At 32.8% G+C, this 19,406-nt stretch overlaps 1 protein-coding gene across 1 annotated transcript; it reads left to right on the top strand.

The window, feature by feature from the left end:
- The first annotated feature begins 2,699 nt into the window (after positions 1-2,699).
- LOC126828594 (delta-1-pyrroline-5-carboxylate dehydrogenase, mitochondrial) lies at positions 2,700-18,572 on the top strand. Its single transcript, XM_050558460.2, has 15 exons — positions 2,700-2,889; positions 7,473-7,680; positions 8,085-8,132; positions 9,097-9,252; positions 9,368-9,448; positions 10,290-10,361; positions 10,473-10,547; positions 11,352-11,539; positions 12,085-12,158; positions 12,548-12,789; positions 13,104-13,189; positions 13,611-13,677; positions 13,940-14,061; positions 14,436-14,554; positions 15,931-18,572. The coding sequence occupies exons 1-15, from the start codon at positions 2,849-2,851 to the stop codon at positions 16,044-16,046; spliced, it is 1,695 nt and encodes a 564-aa protein (XP_050414417.1). The 5' UTR covers positions 2,700-2,848; the 3' UTR covers positions 16,047-18,572.
- The last annotated feature ends 834 nt before the right edge of the window (positions 18,573-19,406 follow it).

Below are 19,406 nucleotides of genomic sequence, written 5' to 3'. Positions count from 1 at the left end.
ACAGTGCGTTCCTGGTATTTAGGGGGATCACGTGGCTAAGTAGGAAAGACGCTGGCTCGCTAGCCTGGAGGTCGGGTGTTCGATCCCAGCATTGGTCGAGATAGTTCATCCAAATTTTCCGGCATTGTTTCCTCTTGTCAGTGATGCAGGACGGAGGGCCTGACAAGGACAGCTGTCTAGTCGTTTGGATGGGACGAAAAACCGAGGTCCCGTGTACATATTGGCGTGCACCTAAAAGATCCCTTGGCAGTTGGAATTCGATATAAGAGTAGGCCGTAGCGCCACTGCCCGGGCAAAATTTCCCTCATAGCACACTGTATGGCATATACCAGTCTTCATTAGCCCAGTTTAGGAGCAGAACAGTAGGACGTTAAACCCCATTTCATTTCATTTCCTGGTATTTAACAGTACAATTAGGACTCCGAACAACTAGACGTTGTTTTTATAAGCCCACATTTTCATGTGGACGGATATTGTCGTCGCCCCTGTCCGTCCATCCACAATTTGTTTGTTGACACTCCACAGGTCACAATTTTTATCCGATTTAAAATGTTTGAATATTTCACTGTACACAATAATGATAGTTGGGTTTGAATTTCGTGAAAATCGTTAGAATTCGATGTAAGAGTAAGCCATAGTGCCGCTGCCCGGGCAAAATTTCCCTCATAGCACACTGTATGACGTATGCCTGTCTTCATTAGCCCAGTCGGAGCAGAACAGTAGGATGTTAAACCCCATTTCCATTTCATTTCATTTATTTTTGTGAAATTCAGACAAAAACTGACGGACAAACTGGCCGCCCCTAGTGTGCAAATAGTGTAAATATATGGTATATCAAGATTGTACATCCTCTGAAGGCCACAATTTTGATCTGATTTTAATAAAACTTTAAATTATGTTTATATTACAAAGATCTTGGTTCCTTTCGATAATCGTGCATATCCGAATGTAACTTCCTAGATTATGGCCTCTTTATTATTAGCTTTTGGACCTGCTAGAAGTCACAATTTGTTTTCCATTTTATTACACATTTGTATTACACATCAACGAAGGTTGAGTTTAAAGGGGCTAATTCGCTAATATTTGAGACCTAGAAATTGACACAAATAGGTTGCAACGCATATAATAATATAATATGAATGTATATATACACTGATTTACATTCAATCATTTCTGTTTTTTACTGTAATTTCTAATCAGTTAGGTTCGGCGAAATACGCCAGACGTCTCAATCGAATGGCAATCCCTAGCGTCTGGTTATTCCAGTCTACACCGACAGTATTTATTGCGCATGATCTCCAGATAAGAATATGCTGTCACCGTTTGAATGACTTGTGGAAAATGCCTAGCCTCATTTTATGAATCCCTCATAAATTGCGCTGAAACGCATTATGGTACACGATTCATGTTCCAATGGTAAAATTAATGTTTATTTTGTCTTGAATATTGGATATCCGAAGCCCATCTTTTCCCCGTAAGATCACAACATTAATATTGATTTCAATTGACAAATTATTTGTGTTTTCAATGTGGAAGATTTTGGATGATATTGAGTTAGAGACGTACGTGCTAATTTAAATTTTGTAAAAATCTGACCCAAAATGCCGCTCCTTGTACGCAAATACATGTAGTGTATAAGTGAAATACCAAAGTTGCGGACACCCTATAAAAGTCACAATTTTTATCTGATTTTGATGAAACTTAAAATGTATGATTATAGCCTAATCCAAAGATCTTGGTTCCTTTCGATATTTGCGCATATATCGTACCGTAACTTCCTGGATTTTGGCCCCTGAGTGATTGTACAAAAAATCACGTTTTTAGCTTGTGGATCCACTAGGTCACATTTTTATCTGATTTTAAAAAACGTTTAAATATATCACTATTAGTATTATCACTGTTAGTGTTACATCATAATGACGGTTGAGTTCGAATTTCGTGAAAATCGAATCGAAATTATGCCTGACAAAATGGTCGCTTTTATTCTTACGCAAATAGTGTACGATTTTGATGAAGTTTAAATATATCTTTTATCTCATTAGGCCTACATTTCGATTGATATTCGGATCGCGCATTTCAGACCATAACTTCCTGGATTATAGTCCCTGATTCTCTATCAATTTCTTGCAAAATGTGGGCGTATCTTGCCTGGCAACCGCTGGTTTGCTTTATCTTTATCACGCTGGAAAATACCGAGGATTGAAAGTTAGTGAGCAAGCGCCCTTCACATTGAGTCACTAGAGAATACAACGGCATACAACAGAAATTTCTGGGTATTTCCGAAAACCAAATTGAAGATAAAGTAGGCTACTGTCAGTACTGAATTTCAGTGTGGTACTGTGTTATATTATTTTCTTCACCATTAAAAAATGAACTGAGCTGAATTATTTTGAAATCGCGGCCTTCCCTGTAACAAGAAACAATTAAACGGGTTGATAATTCATTACGCGTGAGAGCATATGATTGCGATCTTTTTCTCTACTTTCAGTTTCCAATTTACGTAAGTTGTCAGTTTGCCGTTTGATTGGTCAATACTCCCCCTAATGTTTTCTTATTGGTCAAACAAATACACACCTCCAAATCCAACCAAAGCGCATTTATTTAACAAAATTAGGAAATGAAATAAATTAAAGACAGTTTTTTCGTGAGATCGTGAAAAATATATTAGTGTTAAATTATCATTTGCTTAATATCTACTGTTTTGAATCTCTAAAGTTAACATGAAAGGAATACAGTAGGAACTATATTTTTGCGCTTTAACCGTAGTTATTTGGCTCTTGTGGAATCATGCTTGATGTTCTTGAATAACCCACAAACTTATCAGCAATAGTTAAATTCTTTTCACACGATGTCTTCTTTAGGTTATAGAAGATTGCTTGTAACTGCAAGGTAAGATATAAGTATACATGTATATAGGTTTTTTATATTCGTGCATGGCATGTTCAGTAACTTTTGTTTTACACGGGTATAATATTAATAAATGACAATGCATGCAAATGCCAGATGTCATGACAATACAATGATATAATATTTGATCCTAATCCTACACAATATAGGCTACTAGTCTAAATCTGGAAAAGTACAAAATCAGATACATAAATTAAAGCATAATTAAATTTAAATGCAACGATTTGTATAGCAACACAAAATCGCACTGACCACAAACATCAGTCTTAATTATCCAAATTAAGACACTAACATTCAAAAAGCAAGCATCCCCTACCTGGTACACACATGTAACATGTACCGCGTGTTAAAGGGAATATCCCGATTTGAACAGAGTCTCAAAAATAAAAGTCTGAGAACGTATGAAATTTAAGCGCCATAATATGGAGGAATGGTGTATTTATCTTGTCTCAAAATTTCAGCGCAAAATATTGAGTTGTTTGGATGTGAACGTCAAAAATGCTTATCCGGACACGTAACCAAGATTTTGGCTGAATTTTTTCTTTAGGTGACCTAATAATCGATTCTTGTTCCTTTAAAGGTCTATACAGTGAATGACCCACATGCTGTACTTGCTAACGAAAGATACATTTCACCTACATTTTTTTTTTTATAAAAAAAAAGTCTGATTTTATTCAGACACCATATATATAATACAGCTTGGGACACCGGTCTCGATTTCCAGATGAAGACTGACAGGTTTACGTTGTTTGAATATGTATCATAAATATTGAGTCAGTTGCTCGAGGTAGAGGATTTTAGCACAAAATTAAGCAGTTTTATTCTCCAAAATATTATCGGGATTGGCCCTTTAAACTATCTACTACACAAGTCAGCACAGCAAAAAACCAGCCACTGTATTTGTAGACAATAACGCGACAATTAGATCGAAGTGTCTCACGTACCCTATGGTGATTGATGTCTACAGCATTACGGGTAGCACGATTACCCAAATCCACCATTATATCAACTCATATCACAATAATTTATTTCGTTATTTGATAATATTCTGTTCTTTATTCCCAATTGTCATTGTTTAATTTAAAATTGTAACATTTTTGTGTCTAAATAACCCTCAAAATGACCAAGATTTCCAAGCAAATTTGGAAGTTGTTAAACCAAATCCACCATTATTTCAACTTGTATGTATCACAATAATTTATATCAATATTTGATAATATACCGTTAAGCCTACTGTATCTATAATAGCTGTGCTAAGAGATTCTGAAAACAGAATTTCTTTTGTAAATAAGGTTAAATTACCATTTCTTAATCAGCTTCTCCATTGGCTTCGGTTCCATCATCAGTGACACAGTACATTTTGTTTTTATCAGAATAATCTTTGGCCCAAATGCATGTAGACTGACATACGGCACATCTTGATCTTTTATCAACTTTTTAGAGGATTTGATCTGTTGGGAATCTGATGGCTACATGTACCTGTAGCATTGGTCTTTTTTTAAATAGTAACTGGAACGTCCTTTTAAGAAACTTCTAGAGACATTAGGCTCTGTTTCTTCCTTAAATTGATCACTTTTACCATCCGGAACAAGCATCCAATATCTGGGCAACAAATATAAAAATCTGAGTGCTGATTTCATTGAGGTGAAAATCAAATCAGAAGACTATAGTGAGGACTAATTAACTTTCCTTTAGTGTTAAACCAGCATTATCTAAATGATTTCAACATCATTTCTTATGCTTTCTTAAACTTTAACTTCAATAACTATTAACATCTTGAACCATGTTTATTACATCATCTACGAAATAATAACTATATCACCTCTACTCCCGCTCACACATGGGTATATAATATCTTTCTAGCAGATGACAATAATCAATAATACATGTAAACAATATAGTTGACAAAGGTTAACATCAAGGAAAACAATAGATGCTCCCAAGTTTTTGAAACGAAACAACTTGCTACTTTTAGACCAAGCCATAATATTATATAAAATTTCTTAAAAACTCATAGAAGCTGAAGTGTATCATAATAACAGTGATGCCAAGATATTATGGGAAATGGTAAAATTGGAAAATCAGAGTTTCAACAATTAGATACTTAAATATACATTATGCAAGAGCTAAATGTGCCTATTGCAGGTCTTTCTTTAGGCCTGAAATGTTATCTAAATTATTAATTAGACATTAATTAACTTATCCAGACCATAATCAACTCTTGATGTCATCGCTAGCCTGCGATATTTACTGGATTAGGATCTGATTTGCTGCTCAACTTTCATTCATGATTTAATCATGAAATGGATAATCAAGACTATGTTTTTTATCGTGGCGACTTTGGTAATGATGATCGAGGCTAGGCCAAAAATTCAATTGCTAAATTCTTGGTTCAGAGTGGATCAATTTGAATGAAATTTTCAGCAAATTCCCTTTACATTATCTAGTTTTTAACTATTATAGTGAGAACTGCCAACTCGTTATCTAATCTCCCATAATGTATCTTTAAGTTACAAAAAGAAACCATTTAGGAAAGTCAAATATTTAAATTAAAAGAAAGACCTAAAAAAATTGAAGGATATAAACCGTCCCATTAAAAACAGGTTGGATTCAATCTCATTTAAAATAAGATTCCCATCAAACAACTTTACCTAACATTTATATGTGGCACAGGTTTATTATCACAAGATATTATAAGGTGATGTTTTTAGCAAATAGAATGGAGACAAAAAAAAGCGTTCAAAGAAGAATAGCGAAATGCGGGCCAATCAAGAGTCAAAGTAGAAATGTACAAATGTATGGTCTAGTTAAGATTAAGACTGTCAAGAAATAAGTGATGAAATGAGTCCGGTATATTTGTAATTAGATATTGTGGATTTCATTTCTATTCATAGGCAGTCGACCATGTAAAATTTACACTTGATTATTAGTTTATTTGATGTTTATTACATGGGTATAGTGATAGCAGAAAGATAACTGCAAAAAGTGGGTAACTTGTCTTATATAACCTATTCAGATGCTTATATTTAAACTAGTTTATAATCACCGGGAACTAGTGTTGCGTTCACACATACTATAAGCCAAACCAGTTAAACTAAATAGAGTTAATACGCATTGGCACATGTCGTGATTTTGCCAAGAAGATAGCTTACTGCACATGCGGGGGGTTGGATGGATGGCCGAATGGTTAGCCTATGCGCAAGGGATCATAAGGCCTGTCATTGAGTCAACTGTTGTGGTTTCGAATCCCTGGTTGTACGTGACAAGGAGTAGGGTCACCTGTCCAACCTCGTGGGGTTTTCTCTGGGTCCTCTGGTTTCCTCCCACTGCTAAAGACCCCTACGCTTCTCCCATTGCTAAAGACCCCTGTGTGCAAGCAAATTATTGAAATAAAAAATTAAACCATATATATGTTAATGCCGAAATGACCTAGTTTGTGTCGAGTGGACGTTAAACCCTTTTTCTCTCGCTCTCTTTACTGCACATGCCCAAAGCAAGCCGAAAGTGGTGATTTTAAGCCAAACCATTCAGATGGCCAAAAAAGCCTTTTCGAAGACCAGTGCAAAACTGGGTATTAAACTGGTTTATTTGCCCCACCTTTGTTTTCAGATGCGCAAATTAAACTGGTGAAACATTTGCCAGGGATTTTAAACCAGTTTAATTTGCATGTCTGAACGGACAATAAGTGATAAAGAAAGGTGCAGAGTGTTTGCAGAGCCTTCTCTTAATGGGTTGGACAATAGGCTATATATATATATATATATATATACAGACAGTCCTTTTTTTTTTGAATTATGACAATTTAACAGATTTTAAATTCATAATTGATATATGGACAGAGGAAGATGATGACATTATTAGACTATGTAATCTGTGAAAACCCTATCAGAATGTCAGAAAAAATAACCACAGACAGAAAAACAGAGATGTCCTGAAGAAATATGACATATGTATTTCAAAAAAGAAGTTAAAACCATGAGTCTGTGAGACCTAAGTTTTTAGTGTGTATTAGGGTTAGTTTCTATGGCATACCCTGTACTTTGTACATACATTTATGAAGGTAATTCTTGCAAGTTACAGTTTTTAATAGAGAGTTTGCCCTTTATCGTTATCAAATAATGTTAATCTAGACCTGTCCTCAAATCTATTTTGCAGATATTCTATTAATTAATTGTCATATTAATTTGACATATTTTAATTATATACATGTAATGTTCTTTTAATTGTTGCACTTGCTGTTTGGTTGGTTTCACATGTTTTTAAATATGTGGTAATTTAATTGACACTTTAGGTAAACAAATGAAAAGCTTAGTTACCTATTTCCTCTCTGGGTTTTTTTTTTGAGATAATGAAGATATTGATTTAAACAATATCAAAGGTTAACCTATTTCTTGTACCTGGTTTGGGTTTAGGGATATATGGAAAATCTTACAAGACAATACCATACTATACCAATTATCATTCAATATCTTATTATTCAACAAAAGTGAGTTATGTATCAATAAATATGTATTCCAGATAATTCTTTTCACAAAGTGTTAAAGATGACTTTACTTCTCTTGTAGACAATATATTTTGGCACGGAGCTATGCTAGTCAAAATTTCCAAACATATGAACCTGTGAATGAACCATTATTAGACTATGCTCCTGGTAGTTCTGAGAGAAAAGAAGTTGAAGAGGCTTTAAAACGATACAATCAACAAGTAGCAGATATACCAATAGTCATTGGAGATGAAGAAATTCGATCTGGCCCAGAATTATTTCAAGTCTCGGTAAATAACTTTTAATTTGATCTTACATCAACTTATTTGTGCTTTTCTCAGTCTTACTTATTCAGTAATGGAACCTGAAAAACACATGGCATCCTTTTCTGGAATACAGTTGTTGTTTATTACTGAGCGAAGTTTCGACTGGGCTCCTCTAGTCTTTATTATTTCCTAGTTGAAACATCACTCAATAATCAACAGCAATCAATTGTATTTCTTAGAATTGTGACCTATGCATGTGCTTATTCAACTAATCATAATCAAGATGAATGCCATCAAAATTAAGAGTCCTGTATCTGTATTTTGCAGAATTTGTCAAAATGCTATTGATATTATATAGAGCAGCATTTATAATTATTTTTACTATTTTAGTTTTATGTAATACAGATTATTATTTTGATGTTTTTCAGCCCCATGACCACAACCATAAAGTAGCTAAATACAGGTATGCAACAAAGGTAAGCAAAAAAACCCACCTAAATTTAATAATAATATTAAAGGGTCATTATGTAAGATTAGATAAAGAGCTGACAGTTCTCGCTATAATAGTTAAAAAAAAGAGATACAGTAACAGTGTAGCCTCAGTTGTCATTGCTACGATAATAAACAAAGTGTTGATTATCCAGTTTTACGTTAGATCATCAACCGCAAATCATGTTTAAATCTATTGAAAATCTAGACTATCCGATAGCATCGAGAGTTGATTATGGTCTTGGTAAGTTAATTAATGTCTAAATTAATAATTTATATAACATGTAAGGCATAAAGAAATACCTGCAATAGGAAGATTTAGCTCTTGCATAATTCCTGTTTAAGCCACCTTATATTTGTCCTCATTATGCCCTTAAAGAGGCTTATAGTATGAAATACTACAGTTCCATTACTTATGTTTAGTTGACAGATGAGATTGATATTCTGTTTACCATTTACCCAACGGCCTTCCTTCTGCTACACATTATTAACATATGGACTTGAATTTCTTCTTAAATTGTATTTATAAAGAATATTACTATAATAAATTTATATAACTAAATTTTATTGTGATGGAATGGGGTTTAACATAAACACAATACTTCTGTCATTTTGAGACTAACATGGTCATTTTCATGTGCAACAGAAGGGTAAAAGTGGTGTTTCCTCCTTCACTTCTTTGAATTCAAACTGCTAAGGTTTTTATTGTTTACATTCATGACAAGTATACATGCGTGGACCTTGTTGTCTCATCCCATCTGAATGATTAAGCACACTTCCATAATCAGCCCCGCAGGCACCAACTTTGACATCTTTTGGACGTTTTAATCAAGAGTTTAGTGCCGTGATTGTGATTGCATACATAAAATGTTACAGTGTTGTTAATAATAAGTTTATTATTTTTCATTGCTAAATAGAATTGGAAGAAACATGTCAGTTTTATCTTTGCAGGATATAATAAAGAAAGGTATTGATAGTTGTTTAAAAGCAAGAAAACAGTGGGAAAGAACACCAATAGAAAAAAGAGCGGACATATTTCTTAAGGCGGCTGATATGATGGCTAAAGAGAGAAGAATGGATTTAGTTGCTACTACAATGATAGGACAGGTACATGTTTACTTGTCTCATAGTCACTCAATTTAATACTCAAACAGTCATATACCATGTTTTATCAATATTGATGTTACATAGAAAGTAACATTTTGATTTGCTTGTTTTCTAGTCAAAGAATGTATGGCAAGCTGAAATAGATGCTGCTGCAGAGTTGATTGATTTTCTGAGATTTAATGTTGCATTTGCAAGGGTAAATATTTTATCATTAATTTTAATTATAAAACTATTGAATTATGATTCACAAGGGAAAAACTTCTCACGGTAAATTAGTTATCACATTTGTCTATAGGTTCTTATCTTTTAGCCATCTGAGCACCTAGTTCAAGTTGAGCTATATTTATGCAGTTTTAGTGTCAGTCACTGGTATATGGATTCATAATTGATTACAGTTAAATCAGATTTGAATTAGTTTTCTGAATCAGGGTTTATGGAATTAAATCTGAAGAATTGACCAATCAAGTGAATTCATAATTTTACTGATTGCCTAAGAGCTATAAAGATGTGAATTGTGGTAGAAAAATATATACATATTTCGATATTGAAATTAAAGGAGGCAAGTCTTTAACTCAATATCATCCACAGTCTTCGACATTGCAAACATGACTTATTGGTCAATTTAAATTAACATTGAATTGATGTTGTTTCCTCACTGTAAAAAGACAGGCTTCTGATATCCAAGGTTCAAGACCCAATGAAAATTTTAAAATTGGCACACAAATTGCATGCCAGAATGCTTTTGAGCACTCGATGGACGAGGCTAAACATATCCCATGTAGAAGAATACTACCAGTGTAGACTGAAATAACCAGACACCAAAGACTGCCATTTAATTTGCACTCTTTGCGTATTATGCCGAACATAACTGATTAGAAATTACAGTAAAAACAGAAACGATTGAATGTAAATCAGTTTATATACATTCATATTACATTATTATATGCGTTGCAACCCATTTGTTTCCATTTCTAGATGCTAAAGAATAGAGATTTAGCTCCTTTATAACTAAGTTTGTTAAATTGTTTATATTTCAGCAAATGACACAGTACCAACCACTTAGTCCTGACAGTAATATAACTAATAGATCTGTATATAGAGGTTTAGAGGTTGGTACATTTATATAATTTATACCATCTTCACATACATTCAAAGATTTGCCTATTTTCCTGATCTGAGTTATATTTTAAGTAGTTTATAATGTGTTATTTTATTTTCAGGGATTTTGGGCAGCTATAACACCATTTAATTTTACAGCTATTGGTGGTCATTTACCAGCAGCTCCAGCCTTAATGGTGATTATTTAATATGGTTATACATGTTAGGGGAGGAGAATTTTACCCTTATAGTCACATTTCTGCCAGCTCTTTATGATATTCCAACTGTCAAGGATTCTTTTGCTTGCACTGTACCTTGGATCTTGGCTTTACATCCCATCCGGACGACATGGCTACACTTTCTTGTCATTCCCACAGTTGCTAGTCAGTCTATTCTAGATAAGTGGGAACCATGCTTAAAAATTCCCAAGATTCTACTATGCGTATGCTGGAATTTAAACCTGGGACAATCTAGTTTATGATCTAGTGACCTTACCGCAACCACCCTGTTGACATGTGTTACCGGTAACCTCTTCACTACAGCAACCACCCCGTTGACAAGTTTTACTGTAACCTCTTGACCACAGCAACCACCCTGTTGACAAGTTTTACTGGTAACCTCTTGACCACAGCAACCACCCTGTTGACATGTTACTGGTAACCTCTTGACCACCGCAACCACCCTGTTGACATGTGTTACCGGTAACCTTTTGACCACAGCAACCACCCTGTTGACATGTGTTACTGGTAACGTCTTGACCACCGCAACCACCCTGTTGACATGTGTTACCAGTAACCGCTTGACCACCACAACCACCCTGTTGACATGTGTTACCAGTAACCGCTTAACCACCCTGTTGACATTTGTTACCAGTAACCTCTTGATCACAGCAACTATGCTGTTGACATGTGTTACAATCTAGTTGTACTAAAAAAAAAATGTTCTGCATATCCACTGTCATCAAATGTCTCACTTAAAATAAACTAAATTTTCTCTTTAAGGGTAATGTATCTTTATGGAAGCCATCTGATACAGCTATGTTGTCTAATTATGAAGTTTTTAAAATTTATCGAGAAGCTGGTTTACCTGCTGGTGTTATTAATTTTGTTCCTGCAGACGGGCCTGTTTTTGGTGATACAATTGTTAGTTCACCAGATTTAGCTGGTGTTAATTTTACAGGAAGTGTCAAGTAAGCTATTTTATTTGGTTTATTATGCCCTGTAGGATCTACTAATGTACTTTGTTGAAGGTGGTGGTTTCTCTATTTTAATATAAGGTAGATAATAATAATAGCTACACTTGCATCAACTTTTACAAATATTATAGGTGCACACCATTCAAATGACACACTTAATATAATTACGAAATACTTTGCTGATTTCATTAATAATACCAAATCTCTCATAGTCATAATGTAGTCTTTTGCTGGATAATGGTTACGCATGCTTTTAGTATATACTTAGTCCTGTTCGTACCCTTTTCAAATGACAATTGCTAATTTTGATTCTGCCAGCGACGTCGTCTACACAATGTTTAATGTGGTGTGATGTTTGAATGGAGATGTCCAGAAGTAGTTATCGTCATTGTTAAATATTGTAAAATATCACCTTTAAGTTAGCTCATCTACAGGATTCTACAGTATCCAGAATATAATGGATGATAAAGTTTAAACTCTCAGAGAAATAACTCTTTCATATTGTTATTTGTTATGTGTTGAATGATTTTTTTTTTCAGAACTTTTAAATATCTGTGGAAACAAATAGCCAATAACATAGATACTTATAAATCTTATCCTAGAATAATTGGAGGTGGGTGTCTTAGTTATTTTGATACATTTATCCATTGATTATGGGTTAATATTTAAAGATACATTGTTTACTGTGAAGAGTATATTTGAAATGTGTTTTGAACGACCAATCAATAAAGAATAGATCTGAGCTTAGGGTTAACTAAATACATCCAGTGATCTTACAGTTTTTTGACTTTCATACTGCTAGGATTTACTATTTGAAACAAGATTGCTAATAATTCATGAATGACTTTATGAATCAGTACTGAACAAACTTATATCTAAAGCAAGTTATTAACCAGTCTCATTTTACCAAAAAACAATAAAAAAGGGATTAAATTTCAAGATCTCTACATCGATTAACATTGATTAGTACTGGTTATTTCACTAATCATTTATCTTTTTCAGAATGTGGAGGAAAAAATCTCCATTTTGTGCATCCATCGGCTGATGTTGAGTCTGTTGTTAATGGAACTATTAGAGGAGCTTTCGAGTTTAATGGACAGAAATGCTCTGCAACTTCAAGAATGTACGTTCCTGAATCATTATGGCCAGACATTCGTGATGGTTTTATAAATATACATAAAGAAATTAAAATGGGTTCACCTTTAGAAAAAGATTCCTTTGTGACAGCTGTGATAGATGATAAGGTAAGAATATAAAAGAAAATAATTGATTTTCCCCACATCTCTCAGTAACCTCATTGATTTTCACTTATTCTATCATTGTGATTGGGTGGTTTTTATTTTAATTTTGTGTTTTTATTGTCAAAGAATAATGTGTGCCGAAGTAAATATGAATGCTTGATAATCTATGATGCAGTGGTATCTCAGATCCAAAGTATTTCTTTTATACGGCTTACATAATGAAAATGAAAATGATAATGCAAGACTATCTGTTTACAAATAAATCATAATGATGACAAGATCAATGAATTGTAATTGTTTGGTTTTAAAAATTTCAGTCCTTTAATAGAGTAGAAGAATATGTAAATCATGCTAAAAATAACCCAAATAATAAAATAATAGCCGGTGGTAACTGTAATAACAGGTATGTATATTTATTATTATCTATGTAAATTGTTGGTAAGATTGACCAGTGAATAACTTATCATGAGTAAAATAGTTGCACACAAATGATTAATTCAAACTTGGTAATTTATAACATGTCTGGGAATAATTTTACTGCATGTACATGGTCATGAATAAATTAATAGCTAACTATTGAATTGAATTTAGTTAGTAATTTAAAGAGAAAAAGTTATGTTTAAGAATAAAATAAAGCTATTTAGTTTCATACCAGCTTTCATTATGGATTATTATATACATATACATATTATAATATCATCTACTGACTAATATATCAACATGTGTAGGGGTGTATAAATCAAAAACTCACTGCATTGCAATAATATTGTATATTTTATCATAATATCAAGAAATATGAAGTAGTTGGTTATTTTTTTTTTCAGCAAAGGTTATTTTATAGAACCAACAATAATTGAAACAAAAGATCCAAAAGATAGGTTAATGCAAGAGGTATTGATATAACTATCTATTAAAGTATAAGATACCATATCTTTATGACAATCATATTATAAATATTACTTCTATCCTTGTATACAGTAATAAACAAATATGATTGATTGTTCTTTCAACTGACATTCATTCACTTGAATTCATATTTGTTGTTTATTGCTTGCAATGTCTGTTTTTCTTACCTGTTTGTTTGGGTGTAGTGCGGTCCTCCTGCACGTACTTATATTGATGTAACATAACCATATTATTTGTTTGTTTTCAGGAGATATTTGGACCAGTACTTACTGTTTATGTTTATCCTGATAATAAATGCATTGAAACTGCAGAACTAGCCAATCAGACCTCGCCTTTTGCTTTAACGGCAGCTATCTTTGCAAAGGATGAGTAAGTACACAGTCTGTACACATTCATACTCGCACTCCCAGAATAGTTGTCTCCTCAGATTTTTATGAACTGGAGGAGGAGGCATCAAAAGTCAGCCTGGAATGTTACGAATTAACAGATTTGCAAGTTGGAGTTGAGTCTTTTTTGGCCCGAAAAATTATGTAATGTGAGCAGTATCAAACAATTTAACTATAATGGTTGGTTGTGATATAGTGTATCATATTCCTTTGGCATTTATTCAATTGACACCTTTCGATTGCCTTCAATTTAAAATTGTATAGCTTTGCTTAGCGTAAATGTTGAATGTAATATATTAATTTACTCTGTTCCTTTTGAAACATCCCAAGTCAAATTATATTAATATTATATTTCAGAGGTGCACAGAAAGAATTAGTTGAATTATTCCGTGATAATGCTGGTAATTTCTATATTAACGATAAATCAACAGGTTCAGTTGTAGGACAACAACCATTTGGTGGAACCAGACTATCGGGTAAGTCTGCTATAATAATATGTTTAAACTATAAGATCTCACTTAAAATACCATAGTATAGATTGTACCATTTTTTATTGAGAAAAATAGTATCTTTTCACCAGCTAGAATCCGACGATAATATGTAGTAGTTATTAGCACACTTTCCGAGGTGTATCGGTGAATATCAGGACAGTTTTGGCCGAGGCGGCTCCTGACCAAAACTGTCCTGATATTCACCGATATACCGAGGAAAGGTGCTAATAAGTTACTTACCGAGGAAAGGTGCTAATAAGTTACTTACATCACATTTATTATCGAGTCGTTTCAACCGAAAGTGACAAATACTTTCTGCTCTTTCATTATTTATCCCTTTCTGAGCCTCACGTTACATTTCATGGTAGAATGATTTCGCAGTGGAGAGACGACCTGAGTAGTTTTTACACATGCGTCTTGCTATGATACTCTGAGCGTAAAACAATCACCTGTTTGTTTAGACCACATCGTCAAAACAACTTGTCTATGGCGTAGAGGACTGCGATATCATTAAATGTAGTGTAAAGAAAATGCGAAACGTGGGTCATTCCTGGTGAAAGTATGCATCGGCGGATGGTTCTTCCGTTGAAATTTATTTGTAATAAAGTTTATGACTTTCTAGGCGTTTTTTTCATCCTGCTTATTTTCAATGCCTGTGAAGTGTCCAGCAAGAGAACTGCGCCTTCTATCATCACAATTAAAATAATTATTCAATATTCTAATTTATATATTTTGCATATTAATATAAATCAAACCAAATTATGAATGCCAATTGATATGTATAATAATTGATTTTTGTAATATGTTGTTATGTTAATTTAATGTCATTGTATATGTTTTTGAGCTGCCATGTAGTTCCCCCCATTTTGTTTTGTTACTATGATTTTGACTAGTTGTTTCATGTACATTTTATAGAGCCATCATTATCAATTGCGATCTGGGTCGGACTAAATGTCCGCTACTTATTGCTTGATAGGTATCTAAGACGGTATAAAAGTATCCGTGTATCAGAAATGAATAGTACTCTTTCTGTACATTTATGATACACGGATACTTTTATGCATGTATTGCAAATAAACAGGACAGTTTTATCAAAGGTTGCCTGTGGCAACGAGTAGAAGTGGGATGTAAGAGTTAGTTACACACTTGTTTGAATTCTAGTGAAATGTGTATTCTAAAAATACTTGTGAAAAGATGTATATTCTAAACGTACTTGTTAATTGAGGTATATTCTAAATATACTTATCACTTTCTGTGAGAGGTTATATTGTTGCAATATTGGAGTTTTATTCTAAAATGGTTGATGTAGCGAGTCTATAAATATATACACGTACAGCATTTTATTATATAATATATTTCAGGGACAAATGAAAAATCTGGTGGCCCACATTATTTAATGAAGTTTGTGTCTGTACAGTCAGTGAAAGAAAATAAAGCTCCATTAAGAGAATGGCGTTATCCTTCTATGCAATTATAGATATCCACAACAGTATTAATATCATAAGAGTGCTACAGGTCTGACCCAAACTGTCGGGAGTAAGACTAAACAATATATTTTTTGTTATTTAGAGGTTTTAGATCTGTTAATATGGAGCCTTAAGATTATATGTTTATTAGGATTTAATTTTGTTAACATTTGAGAGTATAAATAAAGGGAGGGGATATTCTGGCTGACTTCTGTATTATATCATATATAATTAAAGAAAGTCATCAAAACCAGAAAAAAAAGATATAAAATAGATTCTCCTTTTATTTATACGCTAAACTAGACACATTTTTTTTCTGAATATTAATTTTACTCATTTAAATTGATCTGAGATTATTGAAAATAGATGATACGTATGTGTACATCTGATTTTACTGGTTAAAGTTAGAGATTTTATTTGAATGCTTTTTAAAATTGTCAAGTAGATATGACTATATATTATATTTTATCATGTTGTCTTATCTAACAGATCTGTTATTTTGTTATAATTCACTGTTCTCTTCTGTGTGAAATGTCATAATATTAATTGAAAACTTAATTCATGTAATCTGAACATAAAATTCTATATTAAAGCATTGTATTTTCTTGTTTGGAATCATCCATTTAAAAATATAATTAAATAAAAAGAAATATTTATTATATCAAAAGAATACCAGTAATCAAAACTTATGATAAAATATTTTATTGCTTGTTTTAAGATAAATTGTTTATTTTTTGTGAACATCATATCATTTTATCTTGTTTTTATTTTGATTAGTTGTAGAATACTGTAATATAGTTATTTAATTATGACCCTGTTCCTTGAATATCTAACATCTTTAGATATGGATTTACTCAATGATTTATTGTTTCATTTGTTAATTTTTTTTAAAAAAAACCCAGGATACTGAAAGCATATCTACTATTATGGATTTTGTTACTTTTAACAACAATGAGATTAGATTATTATTTTCTACACTAGAAATATGAGATTAAAAATAATTATTCAAAAATGGATTTGAAATTATTTTGACGGTAAAGAGATGTTTTAATATGTTGGCCGTATTTTTTTATATTACTACACATGTTTATAGCAGGCAGTACAACTAAGAATTAATTGTCTGTGTGTTAGAAATTTCACAGGCTCTCAGAATTCTCTGAAATTTTATTTGTTGATTATTATGAAACCTGGCAGGTACAGAAATTAGTTAAAGTTACTGACCCCCGATCGTGCATATTTCAAACAATATCTAATTTTTCTCTGGCTACTCATTTGATTAAGAAAATAAAAACCAAAATATCAGTGGTAGATTATTCTCCCGGCTTGGATTCAATCCGTTTAAAAAAAAAGACCCATTGAAAGATTTTACCCAACAGTTTGTGGCTATCTTGCTATATTGTATGCAGAGAACGCTGAATTTTTAAATCTCTAACTTTTAAAATACTGAACGGAATTGAACCATTTTTGGACCCATATAACTTTTAAAGATTCAACTTCCACAATATTGTAGTTTGCAAAAATTTAAAATCTCAAATGATGATCTAGGGCGGTAACTTACTATAGGTTGTGACTATGTTATGTTGTTATTTGATCTGATTTATTGTATTTTTTAAACTTTAATCTTTGTGCCATTAATTAATATACATATATTTTAGTTTTTTTTACATTGTTTATGGTATTGGTAGCTGGTATTTATTATATTGTGTTCCTGTGCGTGTCAAATGGTCATTTTATACATCTATATGTAAGGTAGGATTATATTATTGCCATCTGCATCCGTTGGTCTGTTTTCAAACATGTTTTGCAAAATTGCAAAAGATAAATTAACAGAGGCAGTTTTCAAATCTTGGTGAGATTGTTCATAGGGGCATATTGTTCATAGGGGAATAAGGAAGAACCCTGTTAAATTTAAAAAATTTTTAGAATAACAAATTTGACAGAATTGTTTTAAAACTTGCTGTTTGGGATTGGGCTTAGATTAAGCATGGCTAACTTTGTTGCTGGTGGGCATATAGTGGGTTTGACAAGCCCACTGTTATTTTATGCAGTTTATGAATATTTTATGTAGTTGCTGCTTGAGGGGTAGTGAAGCTTTAGAAAATATTAGTTATCTGAATGAAGATAATCTGGAAATTTGGAGAATAGCAGAGTTTCGATTGTCATTGCTGTTGTTACAATAGTAAACAAAGTCTGGATTATCCTTTTTCTAAATTAAATCATTAACTGCCAATCGTGTTTAAATTCTTTGAAAATCTTGAGCATCGAGAGTTGATTATGGTCTTGTCATGTTATAATAAATGTTTAATTAATAATTTATATAACATTCAAGGCCTAAAGAAAGATCTGCAATAGGCAGATTTAGCTCTTGCATAATGCATGTTTAAAGAAATATGAAGTATGAGATTTAGTGATTCTTATTTACCATTATTTCTATAACACTCAGATCACAAGGGGGTTTGGTCTCATTATACTTTCTAAGTCATTTATATTGATTTATAGATATCATCATTAGATAATAAATAACTATTTTAAACAGAGTTTTCTGACTTCGGGAAATTGTTGTACTGTACAAGATAAAGTTCATCCAATTTTAGAACTAAAATTTGGTTGTGTCCAGACTGTTTTTAAATGTTATACCCACCAGTTATGGTAGCAGTTTTTTTAAACTTGTAACATGGACGGGAAATCTTCCTTTGTTCTTTTCGTTGAATAAGCAGATTGTTTTCCCTCGAGTAGATTGGGTGGAGTAGATTGGGTGGAGCTTAACCGTTCAATGTTATTGCACTCTTTAGCACTAGTTTTAGTAGAAATCATATAGAGAAGTGGGGGTCTGTGCAATAACAACAAGCATGTTGAGCAGGTGTCAATGTTACAAGTCATTTATAGCATGCTTCATTCGTTAACAGGTTTAACATCTCGACCTACGGCTATAAATATAACTTCACTACTGTATAACATCAACTGTATAAAAAGAATTTCAATCAGTGGCATGGTGGGACAGTCACAGCAACAGGGGTTTAGAATCTGCCACAGGAAGAGCCAAGAACATCTAAATGATTGATGCATATTAATGGTTTAACCATTTATTTTTTTGTGTCCAAATTAGCTGACTTTGATATTTAACTGCCATTACTGATTACAGTCTCTGGTACTTACATATCAGTGAAAAGGAGCAATCACAAGGCTGGATTATTCTGTATATAAGATCCTGTATTCATCCAAATAGCATAGACATTTAATCTGGGTAACAGAGACTAGATTTTATGTACCTGTAGTTGGAAGGAAATAAAATCTAATTCAATTAAGACTGGAAAAGTAGGAGAATTTGTAAGTTCACTTCAGGGTGGCAAGGTAATTGTATGATAATAGGG

The sequence above is a fragment of the Patella vulgata genome, chromosome 7 (assembly GCF_932274485.2).
Source record: "Patella vulgata chromosome 7, xgPatVulg1.2, whole genome shotgun sequence".
In the NCBI taxonomy this organism is placed as follows: Eukaryota; Metazoa; Mollusca; class Gastropoda; family Patellidae; genus Patella; species Patella vulgata.
This window is presented reverse-complemented; position numbering and strand designations above follow the sequence as displayed.

Excerpts from the sequence above, each read along its gene's own strand:
- LOC126828594 (XM_050558460.2), top strand. The coding sequence starts at position 2,849 with ATGTCTTCTTTAGGTTATAGAAGATTGCTTGTAACTGCAAG. Across the intron at positions 7,681-8,084 it reads CAGAATTATTTCAAGTCTCG|CCCCATGACCACAACCATAA; the intron begins GTAAATAACTTT and ends GATGTTTTTCAG. Across the intron at positions 10,548-11,351 it reads CAGCAGCTCCAGCCTTAATG|GGTAATGTATCTTTATGGAA; the intron begins GTGATTATTTAA and ends TTTCTCTTTAAG.